At 44.3% G+C, this 20,208-nt stretch overlaps 1 protein-coding gene across 2 annotated transcripts; it reads right to left on the bottom strand.

Annotated features, from left to right (window-relative positions):
- Positions 1-1,413: 1,413 nt before the first annotated feature.
- On the bottom strand, positions 1,414-17,440 carry cyp2u1 (cytochrome P450, family 2, subfamily U, polypeptide 1). Of its 2 annotated transcripts, XR_014619900.1 has the most exons (6): positions 16,986-17,440; positions 16,015-16,665; positions 14,084-14,245; positions 9,895-10,242; positions 4,184-4,294; positions 3,985-4,070 (listed from the first exon to the last, which is right to left on the bottom strand). XR_014619900.1 is itself a non-coding variant. In XM_084318675.1 (5 exons), the coding sequence occupies exons 1-5, from the start codon at positions 17,407-17,409 to the stop codon at positions 3,563-3,565; spliced, it is 1,587 nt and encodes a 528-aa protein (XP_084174801.1). In that variant the 5' UTR covers positions 17,410-17,440; the 3' UTR covers positions 1,414-3,562. The 2 variants fall into 2 exon arrangements, 1 of the variants encoding a protein (XP_084174801.1); XM_084318675.1 differs by lacking the exons at positions 4,184-4,294; positions 9,895-10,242 and adding an exon at positions 1,414-3,744 and having other exon boundaries at positions 3,903-4,070.
- Between the last annotated feature and the right edge of the window lie 2,768 nt (positions 17,441-20,208).

Below are 20,208 nucleotides of genomic sequence, written 5' to 3'. Positions count from 1 at the left end.
CACACACTTCAGAAACAAACATAGTATCAATGAGAGCATCAATAATACACCTGAGTGATGTCTAGTAAAAAAAAAAAAAAAAAGTGCTGGGCCCTTGGAATCATCCTAAACTACCCCCCCCCAGCTACGCCCCTGGGTGGGGTGGGGTTGGGTGGGGGGGGGAACTGTACATTGGAGGGGGGGGGGGGGGGGGGGGTGGACACACACTGTACATTGGAATACTGACAAATCCATACTTTGTTGTCAGTATTGTTGTGGGGGGCATAGTTTTATGTGTATATTTACATAGTTGTATATAATCTCTTGTATGGCAAGAGTGTATGCATGTTACAGATAGTGTAAAAATAATGTCTTCATCAACTGACATTATTCTGTCATTATAATATTGGAATTTTAGAGATACATGAGAGAATAGTTTACTACAAAAAATACTACTCTGTTAAGATAAACCGTTATAGATGATGGATTTACTTTTCAGTATAATTTATGAATGAACTGAACATGACAGAGGGGACAGATGGAAAAAGTCACAAATCTAATGCCAGGTAGTGGACTGGCTGGCTGGTATATAACCTCCCACCATTGCCAAGAAGTGTATCAAGCTTCATACATCAATCAGCATTTTGAATGCAACTACTGTGTACTGTATGTAGTCTGTGTCAATAGTTTGCATAATAGTAAAACAAAAAACAAAAACAAAAAACATAAAGATTTCTTACACTGTGACCAATGGTGTAACGATGCGACCTCACAACGATTAATTTCGATTACGATTATTCAGGCAACGATTCAATGCATCATGAAATCTCTTCATTTGACCACGATTCGATTCGATCAATTGTATCAGTTAATCAGTTAATTCCCCCCAAAAATTGGAATACACAAATGTGATTGGGGGAACTGATTCACTCAGCATGAATGGACTATAGGTCAATAAAAACAATACACACAAAAAAATACATTAAAAATAAAAAAATATATATTTTGATTAATTTAGATTATAATCTATTCTAACATTTTCAAATCGATGCAGTTGAATTGTCACATTAGAATCGATTCATTTCGATTAATCGTTACACCCCTAACTGTGACAGTGGAAATGAATGAAACGTGTCTGGTCCCATACATTATTTGCAGTGCTGCAAAGCTCAGATTCTGAAATATGTTGCATGAATTCGACTAGCATGGTAACAACATTTCAATCCACTACAGATAACAATATGGAGAGAGTTCCTATCATGGAGGAAATTGTTTTATTGTCAGAATTCCAAAAATACATACAGCAACTCTGAAAGTAAATATTACATTTCAATATTATACAGGTAATCTAACTTACAAGTGATCTTAGGAGGGCTGATTTGTACATTCCTTGAACTGTAGAAAGTCTACAGCTCACCCAAATATACTTTAAGGTGCTTGAGGTAAAATACAAGCCATGAATAAAGAAGACTTCTCCATGCCAATGTCTTTGACCTTCATATGAAAACTCAGCAATAAATATGAAAATGATATAGTGTGCAGAACTCTCTCATTTCATACTCCCCCTCCAGAAAATGTATTATAAATTATAATTATATAATACAGATGAAATGTTTCAAATTACATAGTGAAGAACCCCTCTGCTATAGTAATGTATATTCTGATTGTAATAAAAAATAAATACATTAATAAATTAGTGAAATGACGAATTGTGGAATTAAAGTTGAAATACAACATAACAATCGTCATTCACACATTGCCTTTGAAAGGTATTAGGTAATAAGCTCCCTTCTTTTGTGGATTCAAGCATTTACCAGTTGAGGGATCCGATAACGCTGGTTGCCGCAGATAACCATCCTTGGCTGAAATGAATGAATGAATGAAAACTTTATTTAACAGATTGCAGAATGGGTACAATACAGTACGGCTCAATACACACAATTGTTAAGGGGATGCAGACCAGAGAAAGACGTTTGTCTTGTTTACATCAGGGTCCCCCATTTTCAATTCATATTGACATTTATGACATACACAACATTCATGACATTTATGGCATAGGGACATACAGGTAAGGCTCATGAAAGGAAAAAGCTTAGATATGCAGACTTGGTAGCAGGAACTGACCAGTGTGGATGTAAATCTAGTATACACAGTATGTCTGGTAGGGGTGGGTTGTAGAGGGCTCACAGCAAGATCGACTATGTCGCTATTTGGAGAGCTGGGGATTCATGGGGCAGAGTTTGCAACTGGCTGTAAATGAGATGTTGGAGGAAGCAGCGAAAGGAAGTCAACGGATTTGGTTGAGGAGAAATAGTGTCCGCTGAGGGCCGAAGCAAACACATCAACGAGTGTATTCCCTTTCTGTTTCATATGGGATATTGATGATATTGGCATCAAGTGGTCTGTTGAAGTTAGTAATGTTGTTTTGGGCCCACTATGGGCCATATTTTACAGGATTGTAGCAATGTGTAATGGGCTCAGGTCCTCTTCTACTTAGTGGTTTAAAACCTTTCGTTATATGTGGCGATCTTTTCATGATTATATATCTGCTCATTTAGCTAGGCTATTTTTATTAATATATATAGATTCTTTTTTTTTATTGTAGTAGATTACTCTTTAGCCTACTATTCTGTGAGTGCAGGCTTACTTGATGGCATTGCCATCCACAATATCCACAACATCCAGCCATAAGCCTGCTGAATTAACACAGGCAACCCAATGAATAGTAGTAACAAAGTAACCTAATGTCTGCTACGAGGTGAAAAAGTGCTCAGAGAAGAATGAAAGACGGCGCAGGCTGAGCCACCAGTGGGCTGATTCCGCCTCAGTGGCTCCACCATGCAAGTCCCCATGGCTTGATTACATCCCATTCTGTTCACCACAGCTCAGAGAGTGGCTGTAAATGATAAATGGACAGCATTTATATAACACTTTTATCCAGAGCGCTTTACAATTAATGCCTCGCATTCACCCACACATTCACACACCGACGGCAGAGGCGACCGTGCAAGGTGCCGACCTGCTCATCTGGAGCAGTTCGGGGTTGAGTGTCTCGTTCAAGGACACTTCGACACGGTGCCGGGAAAGAGCTGGAATCTAACCGGGAACCTTCAGATTACCAGACTACCTCCTGAGCCACTGTCATGCCTGAGCCATTGTGTACGGGAAAGTCAGTTTTATACATTATTCCACTAATATAGTTTGAGACATCCCCAAAAAGGTTTCTTCTTTTCAGTCATGTGTGAAGTCCATGTTGTGGTGGATTCAGCACACTAGCATCTAACATTTCCTTTCTACATTTACATTTAGTCATTTAGCTGACGCTTTTATCCAAAGCGACTTACGAGTTCTGTACGACAAGTCATCAGGAAGGGCACAAATCTATCAGCTGAGTAACAATGTTCATCAAACAATGTTCATCAAAACACTATATTGAATGTCACGCCTCTATTGTCTACCATCCCACCGCAACCATTTCTAATTCTGTTTGAGATGGAAGGACCTATAGATGGACCGAGCGAGCTGCACTAGCTGCTGGACACGTCTCTCTTCGGTTGTATCCGGGGCTTTTCGTTAGCGCTCCTCAAACGCGCGGGCTCACACACACGGCGTACGGGCAGGGTGCGAGCGTGAGGCCGAAGCGCCCGTGCATGGGAGGAGGAGGCACTCCGTCCGGTAACCTGAATGTGAAGGCCTGCAGCAGGGTGGTCACCATCAGGAACAGCTCCATCTTAGCCAGCTGCTCGCCCATGCAGACCCTGCGACCTGGTGGACGTAGAGACAAATAAAGCATGCGTCACACGCAATGCATTAACCCTTTCAGGTGCACGTTTCTATCTTAAATCAGGTGTAGGTATATCTCATATATGAGATTGTACACCTTTAACAGACGTATTTCAGTTATGGGGTGGAGTATGACCTACCAATCCCAAATGGAATGAAGCACTCTTTCCTAAGTAACTTTCCCTCATCATCCAGGAAGCGTTCTGGGTTAAAGACGTCCGGCTCGTCCCACACGGCGGGGTCTCTGTGGACGGACCACAGGTTGGGGATGAGGACTGTCCCCTTGGGAATGGTATAGCCTCGGAACTCTGCCAGGGGATAAACACAATAACGGGGGGGAATTACAAGGGTGTCGGTTCAACAAAGCAGCTGCATGAAAGAATGACAAGAAAACAAGCTCATTACAGCAGGCCATCGTTACCGTATACGATATATAATACAATGCATCTGTCAGAGGTAGTGAGACGTGTCCTTATTGCAGTCAAGGAGGGTTAACGGAGGAGATGTCACTGCCATCATATTGCGTCATATCCTGTGACAAATTGGGGTGTAACAAATGCACAGTTAAAACACTCCAGTAGTGCGATCTGAGCATGTGCCGTATGCCCATCACCCTGGCTTCAGGTGACTAACTGCTGATTTAGCATCCAACACATTAGCCTTGATCACCAGTCACAGTGGGAGGAAAGAAGCCCTTCTTAAAATGTTTGGATTCGGTGGACGGAGACCTATAGCCTGCTGATCCAATTCTACACCGCCATAATTCAAACTCAAAGCATCCTCACCTCATCCATCACAGTCTGGTACTGTGAGAATGGGTTTAGGCAGAGCCCAATAGCTGAACACAGGAGAAGAGAGAATGGAGCGTTTTAGGGTGTTTTAATATTGTTCCCCAAGCAGACAGGTTTGACATCAGGAATGTGCAACAGACGGGGGTTAGAATGTTCTTGGGGAGATGAGGACAAGTGCACTCCCAGTGCAGCTGTGGGCAGAAAACACAGGTCTGTGTCGAGAGAGAGCAGGAGCACTCCATGTGCAGCACGAGATGTATATATATATATATACATACACACTACTGTGAGAAAATAATAATCACACACAAAGCCTTACAAAGGGATAATGGCTTATAGCAGACTTAATGATTTTAGAATATTTCAGATAATGAAATGAAATGTTTATATCATCAACTATCCAGTTAGTATTTATACTGTAACGTTTGGCCACTTTAAATCATTGAGAGAGAGAGAGAGAGAGAGAGAGAACGCGTTTGCGTTTTGAGCGTATAAGCTGCCGTAGGCGATGATGTCACACTCGAATGTAAACACAGGAAGTTGAACACACGGAGATTGAAACTGGATGCAAGAAACGAATAACCAATAAATATGAAGTTATCTAGTTTAAACCTCTGTTGTCAAGCATCGTCAATATAACCCACCCCCTTTTCTCACTAATGGAACTAGTGTCGTGGAGTCCGCTTTGAGCTAACGCTAGCAGCTAAGAGCTAACGCTAGTTAGCTTAGCCTATTATGGTTTAACTTAGCAGCTAACGTTAGCCCATCGCATGTCATTGAAGGTCCGCGCTGGTCTGTGTAATGAAATTACAATTGCATGTCATTTAAGGTCCGCGCTGGTCTGTCTATAATGAAATGAGAGGAACGCTCTGCACTAAAGCAAGTCTCATATCAGCCGCGACGTGACAACATATACTCGATGTTCACGATATAGTAATTTACTACATCTCACGTAGAACAAGCCGCGATACATCGAGTATACTCGATATATCGCCCAGCCCTACAGTCAACAAGGCACTTATCGGCCGATACCGATACCCGACCGATATATCGGTGCACCCCTAGTTTCCAATGTCGTAGTTGACCTCTGCTGAGGTCAGGCGGCGAGAGAAGAAGGCGCAGGGGTGCAGTCTCTGGTCGAGAGCGGAGCGTTGGGAGAGAACCGCCCCCACTCCGGTACTAGAGGCGTCCACGAACTGACGGGACGCGTCCGGCTGGACGAGGATGGGCATGGAGGTGAAGCGCCGGCGCAGGTCGGCGAAGGCGGAGTCCACCTTGTCAGACCAGACGAAGGGCACGGAGGGCGACGTGAGTTGAGTAAGGGGTGCAGCGACCCGGCTGTAGTCCCTGATGAAACGCCGGTAGAAGTTAGCAAACCCCAGGAAGCGTTGGAGCTGCTTGACGTTGGTGGGCCGGGGCCAGTCGGACACCGCCTTGATCTTCTCGGGGTCCGCACGGATCCGGCCGCTCTCTATGATGTAGCCGAGGAACCCAATGGAGGAGACGTGGAACTCACACTTCTCCGCCTTGACGAACAGCTTGTTCTCCAGCAGGCGTTGGAGGACCCGGACGACATGCTGGACGTGCTCCTCCATAGAGCGGGAAAAAATCAGAATGTCATACAAATAAACAAAAACAGAGCGATTAAGGACATCACAGCAAACGTCATTGACAAGGGCCTGGAAGACAGCAGGGGCATTGGTCAGCCCAAAGGGCATTACCTTGTACTCGAAGTGACCAAGCGGGGGCTTAAAGGCCGTCTTCCATTCGTCCTAGGGGTGCACCGATATGAAAATTGGCCACCGATACCGATACCGATTGTTCAACTAACACAATCGGCCAATACCGATACCGATACCGATAATTGTGGCAAAAAATAAGTATTTTTAATTTTTTTTTATATTTTTTTAATATTTTTTTTTTATTTTCTTTTATTTTTTTAATGAAACTACTGTATATTTGTATGTGTGTTTGTATTTGTAGGCCTCTTTACTTACTTAAAAAAGGAAACATCAAGAAATATGTTTATGGTATCACTGATCCCTCTCCCAGTATCGTCTGGCGGCCTGCAGAGGGATACTATTTTCTCAACCAGAGCTTTCAACCAATGCAATGGAACCATTCTGGCGGCCTGCAGCGGGATACTATTCTCTCAACCAGAGCTTTCAACCAATGCAATGGAACCATTTTGATTGACAGTCGATTCGGCCAATTACGCCACACCGCTAGCACCCACCTCCTGCTTACCACCAAGCGTTTATTCATTTTTCTACTTCGGGGCATGCCGCCATTGATCTGCTTGCGAGAATGCGAGTCAAACTCAGAACCACAACAAGCTAATACGTTAGCTGCCCGGCAGTGCCCGCCGACCAGCGCGCTCCACAGGATGGCCAAACGAGACACAATGATTTTACTGCAACAAATGTTATAATAAAACAAAGCCTTTCTATACATTTGTCTGGTTGAAAACTTTATTAACAGATTGCAGAATGTGTAGTTGGGTACGGAATGAGCAACGGAATGTAACCGAGCTATGCACGGCTTGCTTGCTATCTTCGGGTAAATACTATGCTGATGTAATTGAACGTGTAACTAACTATAATAACGTTAATGCCACAAAACGAATGTTTGTCATTTTAACAGCAGATACTTTCTTAAATGCCATCCTCCCGACAGAGCGGTGTTGATGGGGAGCTCTGATGGATTCGCTTGGTTGTGTTATTACTATTAGCATTGAACAGCTAACCGAAAGCTAGGGTTAACTAATGTTAAAGGTTTAGCCATAACGTTACGTTGGCTAAAGTTGGGGCTATTCTTAATCCAGTAATAATGGCTGCAGACCTGCAAGCAAAGTACAGCAAGTTGGCAAAGGAGTATTCCAACGTAAATCACATTTTCACCAGTAACGTTAGTCTTGCATCTAATAGCTAATAACGTAGCTACGTTAGCTGCCCGGCCCGCCGACCGGCGCTCCACGCATGACCAAATGAGACATAATGATTTTACTGCAACAAATGTTATAATAAAACAAAGCCTTTCTATACATTTGTCTGGTTGAAAACTTTATTAACAGATTGCAGAATGTGTAGTTGGGTACGGAATGAGCAACGGAATGGAACCGAGCTAATGAACGGACTCGGAGTAATGCCTTGCTGCTATGGGTAATAATAATATGCTGATGTTATTGTCCGTGTAACACTAACTATATAACGTTAATGGCACAAAACGAATGCCTTGTTAATCATAAATAGTAACTTTGATGCAGTAGCTTGTGTGTGTGTGGGGGGGACGGCGGGCGTTGTGCAGGTGGGTCGCGAGTGAACTTTTTTTCTTTTTTGCCTTTTGACGCTACACAAATGGATGGTTAGTTATCGGCGACTGCTATCGGCACATTTGAGCTTATCGGCCGATAGGCCGATAGCAGTAAACAAGGCACTTATCGGCCGATACCGATACCCGACCGATATATCGGTGCACCCCTAATTCGTCCCCCTCTCGGACACGGACAAGGTGATAGGCATTCCTGAGGTCCAGCTTAGTGAAAATGGTGGCACCTTGCAGGGGTTCAAAAGCAGAGTTAATCAATGGCAGGGGGTACTTGTTCTTGATCGTGATGTTATTGAGACCCCGGTATTCAATACAGGGGCGAAGGGAGCCATCCTTCTTGGAAACGAAAAAGAAACCCGCGCCGACAGGAGAGGAGGAGGGGGTAATAATGCCTGAGGCCAGGGACTCGTGGACGTATTTTTCCATGGACTCCCTCTCCGGGCGTGAGAGGTTAAACAGGCGACTAGCGGGGAGCGGGGCTCCCGGGAGCAGATCAATAGCACAGTCGTACTGGCGATGAGGTGGTAAGGAGAGAGCCTGTTGTTTACTAAAAACAGCCTCTAAATCATGACAAATAGGAGGAACGGTAGACAGGTCAATGGGTTCATTGGGAATGCGAGAACCAGCGACCTCCAGTGGTGGCCGAGCTGATTGCAGACAGGAGGTGTGGCAGTGAGCGCTCCAACTCGTAACCAGGCCTGTTGGCCAGTTTATGACGGGGTTATGTAGTTTTAGCCACGGCATGCCAAGGACAATGGGATTATGGGGGGAGTTAGTGACGTGAAAGTGGATACTCTCGCTATGGTTCCCTGACAGTAGGAGGCGGAGAGGCTCAGTGTGGTGAGTTATCCGCGTGAGCAACTTCCCGTTTAACCCGCGAGCGTCGCGGGGAATTGGCAGGGTGTCGGTAGCAATGCGGAAGCGGGAAACTACCCCAGCGGCAATGAGGTTTTCGTCAGTGCCTGAGTCGACCAGTGCTGACAGCGGCACTGAATTGCATATTTGGACCGGAGCTGGGGGCAATGTCAAGGCTCGAACAGGCGCCCAGCGTCACTGCAAAGCCCTGTCGTTTGGGCGAATTGAACATGAAGCAATGGAGTGACCGAGTTGACCGCAGTACAAACATGCCCCCGTCTTGAGTCTGTGATGGCGTTCGCTGAGAGGGAGGCGAGAGCGGTCAAGCTCCATAGGCTCAGACGGGCCGTCTTCGGCTCTGCGGCTCTGCAGCTGCACACTATTGACGGCGTGCCCCGAGGGAGGGGAGTGAAACGAGCTGGGCAATGAAGGGCGAGTGGCGCGAGCGTTTTCACGGCGGCGTTCGCAGAGGCGCATGTCCAATTCTCTGGCTAAATAAATTAACTAGTCTAGGGAATCCGGCTTCTCTTTAGACGCCAATTCATCTTTTAGGACGTTGCTGAAGCCTTGGCGAAATGCCCCTCGTAATGGCGTGTCACCCCAATCGGAACCTGCTGCCATGATATGGAATTCAATTGCATATTCGCTCACACTGCGGTTTCCTTGGCGGATTGTGAACAAGCCGGCAGTACTATCCGAGCCCCCAGGTGGGTGGTCGAAGACTTTGCGCATGTCGTAGATATATGCGGAATATGAACGGCAGAGGAGGGAATTATTGAAGTGGAGAGCGGTCGCCCAGTCTAGCGCAGGGCCCGTGAGCAGACCCGACAGGTAAGTGACTTTAGACTTCTCACTCTGGAAGGTGTGTGGCTGTTGCCCGAATACTAATGAACATTGAAAAAGAAAGGCTCGACACTTAGAGACGTTCCCGTCATAACGCTCAGGTGCGGGGACATGGGGCTCTCTGTGCGGGGGAACCGTAGCCACAGGTGGGGCGTCTAGCGAGTCTTGTTGGGTCGTGACGTATGTATCAAAACGGGCACATTGTTTGTCTCGCTCCGCAGAGCTGAGTGTGAGAGCGTTAAGCTGCAGCAGTGATTGCATCCATTGAGTGTGAGAGTTGGTTTACCAGAACGGTGTGGCCGTTGACGGTACTCACGGATTCCCTTTGGAACTTTCTCCATTCCTCAGGCTCGTGTGCAGCTGGGCTAGTCATCTTTGGTCGTGGTGTTCTGTGAGAATGGGTTTAGGCAGAGCCCAATAGCTGAACACAGGAGAAGAGAGAATGGAGCGTTTTAGGGAGTTTTAATATCGTTCCCCAAGCAGACAGGTTTGACATCAGGAATGTGCAACAGACAGGGGTTAGAATGTTCTTGGGGGGGATGAGGACAGGTGCTCTCCTAGTGCAGCTGTGGGCAGAAGACACAGGTCTGTGTCGAGAGAGAGCAGGAGCACTCCATGTGCAGCACGAGATGTCCAGGCAGGAAGGTGCACTGGAGCGGGGGTCCTGGGCACAAGAGAAACAAGATTAGAGCAAGGAATAATCACAAGAGCAGGTCTAGCAGGTCTTCAGGCTGAGTCGTCGTACCTAGGTAACTAGAATAACACCACGACGAGGTCTGCTCAGAATCTGCCGGTAAATGTAGTGTCTTGCTGATCAGAGGATGAGATACAGCTGTGTTGAGTGAGGTGCCTGGCAGCTTGTGAATCAGGAGATGAGGTACAGCCGTGTTGAGTGAGGAGCTTGACAGTGGGTGAAGGGGTGCTGCCCATATATGGATGTGAGGCTTCCGTTGTGAATGTGGGAGAGGATGAGGAGGAGTGAAGAAGGTGTGGGGCTTCAGTGGTGAATGTGGAGGGAGGATGAGGAGGAGTGAAGAAGGCTCTTGCCGTGATTATGACAGGTACGGTTCCACTGACAAACACACCAAACACAAACTCCAACGCATCACCAAGATAGCCTCCAAAATAATTGGCTGCCCCCTCCCCTCTCTGGACTCCATCTACACCTCACGCACAGTCACCCGCTCTGGTAAAATAGTCAACGATCCCTCCCACCCAGCACACCACTTATTCCAGCGCATGCCCTCAGGTTGCCACAGGTCCATTTTAAACCAGACACACACACTTCACAAACAGTTTTTTCCTAACACTAAACACCCTGGCCCGCCCCCCTTTGCAGACGGGCAAGCATCCGTCACTGACTGACACTGTTACATGTACCTGTCCTGTATGTATTTATGTATATATATATATTTATTGTGGGGATTGGGAGATGGGAGGGGGGAGGGGGCGTTTGATGTCTGATGTTTCATGTTGATGTCCCAGTGCTTTTAACAAACTGTACCGCAAACAATTACCACCAACCATCGTTGTGTGGCATTAAAGTATCTTGTATCTTGTATAGCGCCCCCCAGAGGCCATCAGCTGGAAAAGATGGTGAGCAGGGTGGAAGGGGTCAGAAATTAGTCTGACCAGGTGAACATTAACTCAATCTGCACCGTCCACGTATATATATATATATATATATATATATATATATATATATATATATATATATATATATTAGGGCTGTCAGTTTATCGCGTTAATTAGATTAATTAATTACAGAGCAAATTATCGCGTTATGAAAATTAACTCAAAATTAATTACAATTTTTTTTTTTTTTTTTTTTTTTTTTTTAATAATATTTTTTTTGTATCTCATTCATTCCATAAGAATGTAGAATACACATTTACAGACTTTTTTATTTTTTAATATGGTCCATTTGCATGTTCTTGGTATCTGATTCTAGGGACATCTATGAATCTCAGGGAATGTATTCCCAGTGTCAGAAATACTGTGGGCTAGATCCACAAAGAATGGATTGCACAGTGCAAGTTGCACCCTGGTCTGCATCCCCTTAACAATTGTGTGCCGTACTGTATTGTACCCATTCTGCAATCTGTTAATAACATTTTCATTCAATCAATCAATCTGCGCGGTGATTGATTGAATGAAAATTTTATTTTGAGTAAATTGTAATGAACCAAATGAGAATATCAATACATTTTTTTGTATCTTTGACTGTGAATAACACCATGCTCAAATTGACCAGACCTGAAAAATCTAAGCAAATTAATAGATGGAAGATGATTAAACAGAAGGTTTTGTATAGATACAGTACTGAATTCTGCCATCCGGACACATGCAATTTGAAATATGATTATATAATATAGAATATCAGGCATAAAATGGTTATGCGATTAAAATGCGATTAATTAGATTAATTAATTACAAATCCTGTAATTAATTAGATTAATTTTTTTAATCGCCTGACAGCACTAATATATATATATATATATATAAATATATATTGCTCGACAACTGTTGGAACACCAACCACGTATATACGTTATTTGGTCCGTTTTCCTTTTTTTAGATTTTAATATTCTATTCAATGTCACAGACCTGTATGTTGCCGTTAAAAGGCATACTGGGACCCTGAGGGTGCAGTACCGGCCAGATCCTGCTAGGTGGCAGTATCAAGAGTGCAGTAAACCCTGTTCCAGACCGTGTGTTACATTTAAACCCCTCCGGGCGGAGAATGTTAGTACAGGGAAGCCTAGAGGTTCACTAGATCACATTGAAAAGTGTCCGGGACGCGTCTATTCTTATCCTAACCCATGTTTACTTCTGCGTTCGCGTTTTGCGCTCTGATTGGCCACTGACATACGCTAGTTTTGCCCCCCCCCCCCGGTATGAGCGTAGAAATAATGCGTGGACACTTTGAAATGGGTATCACAGTAGTAAGTCCTACCGTAGAACATGACATATTAGCATGACATCTGAATGCGTGGACACTTTGAAATGGGTATCACAGTAGTAAGTCCTACTGTAGAACATGACATATTAGCATGACATCTGATTTATTAATGCCAATACCAAAGATTAGGGACAAACATTTTAATCAAATCTCATTTTGAAATCGCTACCTGTTGAGTGGATCACCATGGTGCAATGCCCACTCAACAGGTAGCGATTTCAAAATGAGATTCGATTAAAATGTATTGTCATTATACAGCACAATACATACATATACATGATACACACCATCCAACCAGAGTGGATAAATTAATTAAACGTAAAAAAAAAAAAACTTGAACCAAGAGTGATTTGAACTTGTGACCATAGGATCCACAGGCAGCAGACGAACTGAGTCTGACTAATCCATGATTTACACTTGTGCCAATTGCGTTTGTCCCTAATCTTTAGTATTGGCATTAATAAATCAGATGTCATGCTAATATGTCATGTTCTACAGTAGGGCGTACTACTGTGATACCCATTTTCAAAGTGTCCACGCATTATTTCTACGCTCATACCGGGGGGGGCAAAACTAGCGTATGTCAGTGGCCAATCAGAGCGCAAAACGCGAACACGGAAGCAAACATGGGTTAGGATAAGAATAGACGCGTCCGGGACACTCGATGTGTTGTGCCGGATTATGTCATGGACCAGATGGCGATCAAACTATTGGAATATTCTTTTTGGAATAGCCCCGATCAAAGGTAAGGACTATCTGACATCAATTCCAGCTTGATCCTGCAATGATTTCATATCGATACGGCTGATCAGCGTGTGTTGTGTTCAAAACGAATGCCGTTACTGGCAATCAAAGCATCAGAAACGACCCCCCCCCCCTTTCATGCATTCATGATGAAACATAATACCTATTATATACATTTGATTTGGAAATAGTAGCGTGTCCAGGGATGAAACGCCAATGCTTTTAGCAGAATTCACTTAGCACCCTATTACTCAGCTTTCCATGAATTAGCCCGGATCACTCCAAAACTATACTTATATTCACCACGGGATAACGTGCGAATGTATACATGAAAAAATTCATTATTTTTTGCATGTTCGACGGAAGATACTGACTGTCAAATGACCATAGTATTGTCTCCCTAGCTATAATATAGATATAGCTCTACAAACAAGGTGACGCACCCGTATATTTAAAGCGTGGCCCAGCTAGAACAGGATGAGGAAAATGGCCAGCACAGAATGAGTTAAAAGGGGCACTTCACCAAAAAACAATGCCAATTTAAGCACACACATCCATATTTTTCATCTACATAATTGCATAATGCTGTAAATAATTAACACAATTGTTAATTATTTACAGCATCATGAAATGGTGTAGATGACATCAATGGTGGCCATATTCAAATGCATTAACTCTCAATAACTGTCAAACTAAATGAATGTGTGCAAAACAGTTTTTGGATGTGTGAGATTATGTGCAAATCCCTTTAACCAAGGCTTGTGAAGGGGGACGGACATGTGTGGTTCTTTCTCCTCACCCGTGGTCTCGGAGGCCATGTGAGGAATAGCCAGCGGAACTACTGACGTCATCCTCTGGACCTCCATGATGGTGGCTTCTGTAAAGGGCAGGCTACCCTTGTCAGTCAGAGACGGGACCCGATCTGAACCCACAGCCTCGTCGATCTCTGACTGGACCATCTCTGGAATCACAACGGCACAAATGAGAAGCGAGCGACGTCCGTCACTGTCATTATATGTCAAGAAGGAACATCTGAAAAATGAATAATGATATACTGTGATTTGAAAAATAATTAAACCCTTTTGATTTCCAGTCATCTTGTATCTTTATTCTTGATACGCTTTATCATAGGCGTTTTCCTGCATTCCTGCACAATGCTTGATCTTTAAAAAAAGAATTAACCGAACATTGGGTATAAGATTTCCACTATGGTTTATGTTAGTTGAGGTAACACGAATGGACAATATACCAGTAATATCATGGTATATAGATGGTATATACCAGGTGATGGCGTTCGGGTGCGCTAGTTTGGTCAAGTCAGGACCAATCAGATGCAAGGCAGAAGATTCACAGATTATTAAACCTCTCTTTTTAGGAATCCAAGCTTGTCAACATCATGTTTCTGATGATGTCTCATCATGATACTCCATATTCATAATAAAGTATGTTTGCACCACCAGACTTTATGAAGACCAACCAAATTCACGATAAATGTTGCAGTACGTCCAATCGTCCATTTATGTCACTCAGCCACACCATCCCCTGCATCACGTTTGAGGTGTGATGACCTTGAGACGCCTCCTCTACACTGTTTGAGGTGGCCTGCAATCAGACGCTTAGCCCTTTCACTACCACACTACCAAAAGGGTTAACCCTTTCACTGCGACAATACAGAAGGTTAACCCTTTCACTGCCACACGACAAATGGTTAACCCTGTCACTGCGACAATACAGAAGGTTAACCCTTTCACTGCCACACTACTGTACCAAAGGGTTAACCCTTTCACTGCGACAATACAGAAGGTTATCCTTTTCACTGCCACACTACCAAAGGGTTAACCATTTCACTGTGACAATACAGAAGGTTAATCTTGTGACATTGATAGAAGAGTCTTGAGTATGTGACAATGGGATTTTGTAACATGGCCTGGGGGGGTGGTGGCAGGATGTCCTAAACTAGAGGTAGAGAGGTTGATTTGGTAACTGAAATGTTGCTGGTTCGATCTCCGGTAACAAAAGGAAGGTGTATTCCAGTTGCAAGCTAGCAAAGGCACTGAACCCCAAAGTTATACTTAAGCTATGGGGGCGCTGCACTGCATCGGAGATGGTATTCCTAATGTGTATATATATCATGGAAAAGTAATTATCATGATTAGCATGATGAGCACCCTGGAAAGCAACCTCCACTGTCTGATATCATATGTACTATATTGTGGAAGTAACCAGAGGATGGATTACTCTGACACAAATCCACTGTTTATAAAGTCTCATGTTATGAAATTTTATGATTTGGTTTATTATAAAATTATGCAAATAATGTACAGAGCTAAAGCAAAAGTTACTCCCGGACGGTGTGCAAAGGTTTTTTTTCAATACATGAAAGAAAATAATGATTTGAGAGACATTTGTAAATGTACTGTTCAAAAAGCTAAGAAAGGGATTAAAAGGAGATGTATTTCTATTGTTGGGGTTGTGGAACAATGCTGATATACATTTAATAATTAGTTTTTTTTGTGGATTACAAATGTGAATAATAATTTTTTTTGTTATTTTCTTTTAGAATACTGTTTTGGAGTCTTACGTTTTGTTAAGAATATAGGACAGGCATTATGCTTCAGTCTGTACCTTTTCAGTCACTGCCAAATCAAAGATCATTGTTGAATCATTGTGCATATTGTATTGTGTGTGATGACACTGATGACTGAATAAAGCTACTACTACTACTACTACCTTGGACATCTGGGTACATCACCATATAGAGGAGGGTCCATAGCACCGAGTTGGTGGTGGTGTCCGTGCCGGCGATAAAAAGGTCCCCTATAATATAAAAGAGGTAATCCTCTGAGAAGCTGCTGTCCCTCTCTCCAGCGGCCTGTTGGGCCAACATCTCCACCAAGTACATGTCTATCAGATCCCTCGGGTTAGCGGGATCCAACGTTGACCGGTGTCTTGCGATTATCCTCTTCAGGAACGCCGTGATGTCCCCCTCCACCCGACGTAGCTCCTTGAAGACCCCGCACGGCAGGTAGTAAAGCAGCGGAAAGATGTTGATGAGGACCGCGGGACTGTTGACGCTGATCTCCAGCCCGCGCGCCATCAGGTCCAGCAAGGTGCGGAACTCTTGGTCCTGGTGGTGGAAGCGCTGACCCAGGCTCACCGAGCAGATGACGTTGGACACTGCGTTGCTGATGAGAGGCGTCAGGTCCATGCCAGAGTCCCCAGCCTGCTTGCTGTGTAGCAGCAGCTCTGATTTGACAACAGCCAGGCCTTCCAGGACGCACGTCTCCAAGCTCAGCTTTCCCAAGCCAAAGCTTCTGAGGGTGGTGTGGCAGAATTTGCGCTGCCTTCTCCACACTGGGCCATAAGGTGCAAACACTATCCCTGAGGTTCAAAGCAAAAGAGGCGAGACTGATCTCTCATTGATTGAAAACTTTATTAACAGAATGGGTACAATACAGTACAGCTCAATACACACAATTGTTAAGGGGATGCAGACCAGAGAAATACTTTAGTCTTGTTTACATCAGGGTCCCCCATTTTCAATTAATCAGGAGAGAGAGATCTCGTTGTTGTTATCTGGATATAATGAATTAACCAATTATTAAAAACGACTCAGTTTGGCTACTAAAAGCCGCAGTTCACCATGTCGTGCGTAATAGTGGGGCTACACTTATTGCAAGGGGACACGTGCAGGTGCTTACCTTTGCGTTTAGTCATCATAGTGATGGCAGGGAAATCTGGTCGATCGGAAAACACTTCAGCGTGGTTTGAAAGCGCATCGCGGACGACTTCATACCCATTCAGCACAACGACCAACTGGCGCCCCGCAAAGATACTGTACATGTTGCCAAACACTTTGGCTTGTTCCATCAAAGCAACTTGAGGAGGTGTTGTTGCAGTTGATTTGCTGGTGGTGACATTTGCGTCCTCTCGGCCGCGGCCTGCAAACCTTTTCCGGACAAAAGAAGGGACGAGAAAGCCCCCAAAGTTGCCCACTATTGGCCATGGTCTTGGACCTGGAGGGATATTTGCGAAATCCCGTCGTTTCTTGTAGATGTAAAACAGATAATAGACAGTAAAGAACACTACCAGGGTCAGTACTTGCCATGATTCAAACAACATCATCGAGCAAATAATAAGTGAGTAATCCTGTTACGTACTGGAAATAATAAACGTCATTACAATTGACCCAGCAAAGTTGTTATGTTTATCCACCAGATCACGCTCTTCCTGTGTTGTGATTGTGAGAACCCACGTGACGACGTGAGGTTTCTTGCTTTCTATTGGACGAAGGAAGAAAGGCGTGTTTGATTGGTGCATTTTAAAGGTGTGTCTATTTCATACGTCGGACAACGTTCCACTGTCAACATTTTATTTTGTTTGACTGTATTGATAAAACATTCAACCAGAGAAAGACTTTCGTCTGATTTACATCAGGGTCCCCCATTTTCAATTCATCATAACATATATGACATACAGATAGACAGTACTGCTACATCTATACATGTATGACATACCAGATTTACAAATACAATACTGTTTGTGATACAAAAAGAGTAAAAAAAAATAAATAAAAAAGAATAGAGTATATACATTTATACATATACACTGTCACAACTGCAACAGGCAGGCTACACAGTATATGAATATACTGACGGACAATATATACTGAAAAGACACTTTTTATGCCACTGTGTGAATTAATATGAAATGCTGATGTGAATGTCCTTCCTCTGAACTTGTTTTAAAAAAAGACAAAATAAAAAGTTGGTCACAAAAAAAAGAGTATATACATTTGACGAAGAAACTGTACATTGGAGGAGGTGGGTGGGTGGAGGGGTTGGGTAGGTGGGGGGGGCTGTACATTGGATTATCAACTAAATCTTACTTGGTTCCAAGAAGAGGGTGTGGTGGATTTTTGACGTCTCTAGGGATGGTTAAATGAAATACAGAGACAAGAGATTGGCCTTAAATCAGAGTGCAAACCACCAGGTTCTCCACGGACATCCAGCAGCCTAAAACAGTGTCACACTGCGAATTAGATATTCTGAAATAATAAAACAGGAGCAGAAAGAGACTCACGTTAAATGAATACAATACAGGTTTATTGGAAAAGAAAATATATACAGTACGCCCATACGGACGGACTTTCAGTCTGTCAGAGTGCATATTCACAGGTCTGTCAGAGTGAAAGTGAAGACAAAGCAATATTGTAATGGCTTAACACAGTGAGATAGAGACGCCTCTGTCTCTGATTGGGTTGGCTTTATATGGTCATTTGGGGAGTCGGATGGGATGGGCCCTTGCGGAAGGCTTGCTGCGGCCTTGGATGCAAGCGTTATCTGGCCTGCTCTGAATATAATGAATGGATTTAGTGTTTTAACAGTTTTTGAGAGAAGGATAACATGACTTCATGGATTTTACCGATCAACCCTGTTGTGGGGCCCCAGAGGATGTGAAATTACCCTTCACATTTAAACAGAAATCCTGACCTCACAAATAGAGGAGGGGGGGGGAGGAGGAGGAGGAGGGAAGGAGGAGGAGGGGGAGGAGGAGGAGGAGGAGGGAAGGTGGAGGAGGAGGGGATGTGAAATTACCCTTCACAAGGGTCTCGTGTGTTACTGGGTTAGGACATTTACTGTACATTGGAGGGGGTTGGGTTAGGACAAATTTTACAGGGGCCAGTTTCGAATTGCAGTCTCCGGTAGGTGCTCCTTGAGAGTGGTTTTAAAAGTGGGTAGTGATTCACATTCCTTTACAGCGGTGGGTAGGGCGTTCCACATTGATGTGGATCCAGACCTGAGGAAGAATAGTGCTGAGGCAGCGACTAATGGGGATCTCAAATAAAGTAAAGAAAAGAAAATCTTGTCCAGCAGGGGGCATTTCTTTTACCAGGGGACACTTGGTTTAATTCTGATGTCACAGCGGAATGTAATGTAAACAGGATAACTAACACTTTCACTTTATCAGTCACTCCATGATGAAATGTCAACATGTAACCTTGTTTCCTTGACTACAGTAGGGCTTGTGAATACAACACATACATGTCGGGCTATGTCATTGTAACCGATGGTTTAGCTTGCGTTGTGTTCTGGTGTACTGTCAAGAATCAGGCAGGACTGGATATCAGGTTGTTTATTCACCCTGTTAACCCAAATAACACAGGAATTAATGTCTTGTGGCTCAGCGGAGTAGCAATACAATCGTCAAATTTGCTGACGACACAGTGGTGGTGGGCCTGATCTCTGCCAACGACGAGAGGGCCTACCTGGAAGAGGTCAAGGTCCTGGCGGGATGGTGCCAGGAAAACAGCCTCTCCCTGAACGTCAGCAAAACAAAGGAGATGATTGTGGACTTCAGGAGGTCGGGGGTCAAGGACTACAGCCCCCTCAGCATCGACGGGGCACCGGTTGAGAGAGTCAACAGCTTTAAGTACCTCGGAGCCTACATATCCGAGGACTTGACATGGACCACACACATTAACAGTGTTGTGAAGAAGGCACGACAACGCCTCTACTTCCTCAGGCGCCTAAGGAAGTTCCAAGTCAGCCAGAAGATCCTTAAGAACTTCTACTCATGTACAATAGAGAGCATCTTGACCGGCAACATCACCTCCTGGTTTGGGAATAGCACTGCACAAGACCAAAGCAGACTACAACACAGGCCTTTCTGTGTGGAGTTTGCATGTTCTCCCCGTGCTCGCAAGGGTTTCCCCCCCCCGATAAGATAAACCCAATGGAAAAACATGCACAACAACAAGATCGCTAACGCTGTGGCGTCCTTGACGAAGACGGACAGGAGCACTTGGATTGGTCCCCTGGCGCGGCTCACGTGGCGCCTGTCTGCTCCCGGCTACCCTTGGGGGGGAAGGACGACGGGATGGGTTAATCGCAGATACGCATTGTATGCATGGTTCGCATGTGT

The sequence above is a fragment of the Notolepis coatsorum genome (genome assembly GCF_963971535.1).
Source record: "Notolepis coatsorum genome assembly, chromosome: 7".
NCBI classification, from domain to species: domain Eukaryota; kingdom Metazoa; phylum Chordata; class Actinopteri; order Aulopiformes; family Paralepididae; genus Notolepis; species Notolepis coatsorum.
The sequence above is the reverse complement of the archived record's forward strand: the minus strand, read 5'-3'. Positions and strand labels throughout refer to the sequence as shown.

Coding starts and splice junctions, on each gene's coding strand:
- cyp2u1 (XM_084318675.1), bottom strand. CDS start 17,409: ATGATGTTGTTTGAATCATGGCAAGTACTGACCCTGGTAGTGTTCTTT. Junction 4,071..14,083: donor CATGGCCTCCGAGACCACGG/GTGAGGAGAAAG, acceptor ATCCCCTGGCAG/AGTTCCGAGGCTATACCATT. Junction 3,745..3,902: donor CTTCATTCCATTTGGGATTG/GTAGGTCATACT, acceptor TACGTCCACCAG/GTCGCAGGGTCTGCATGGGC.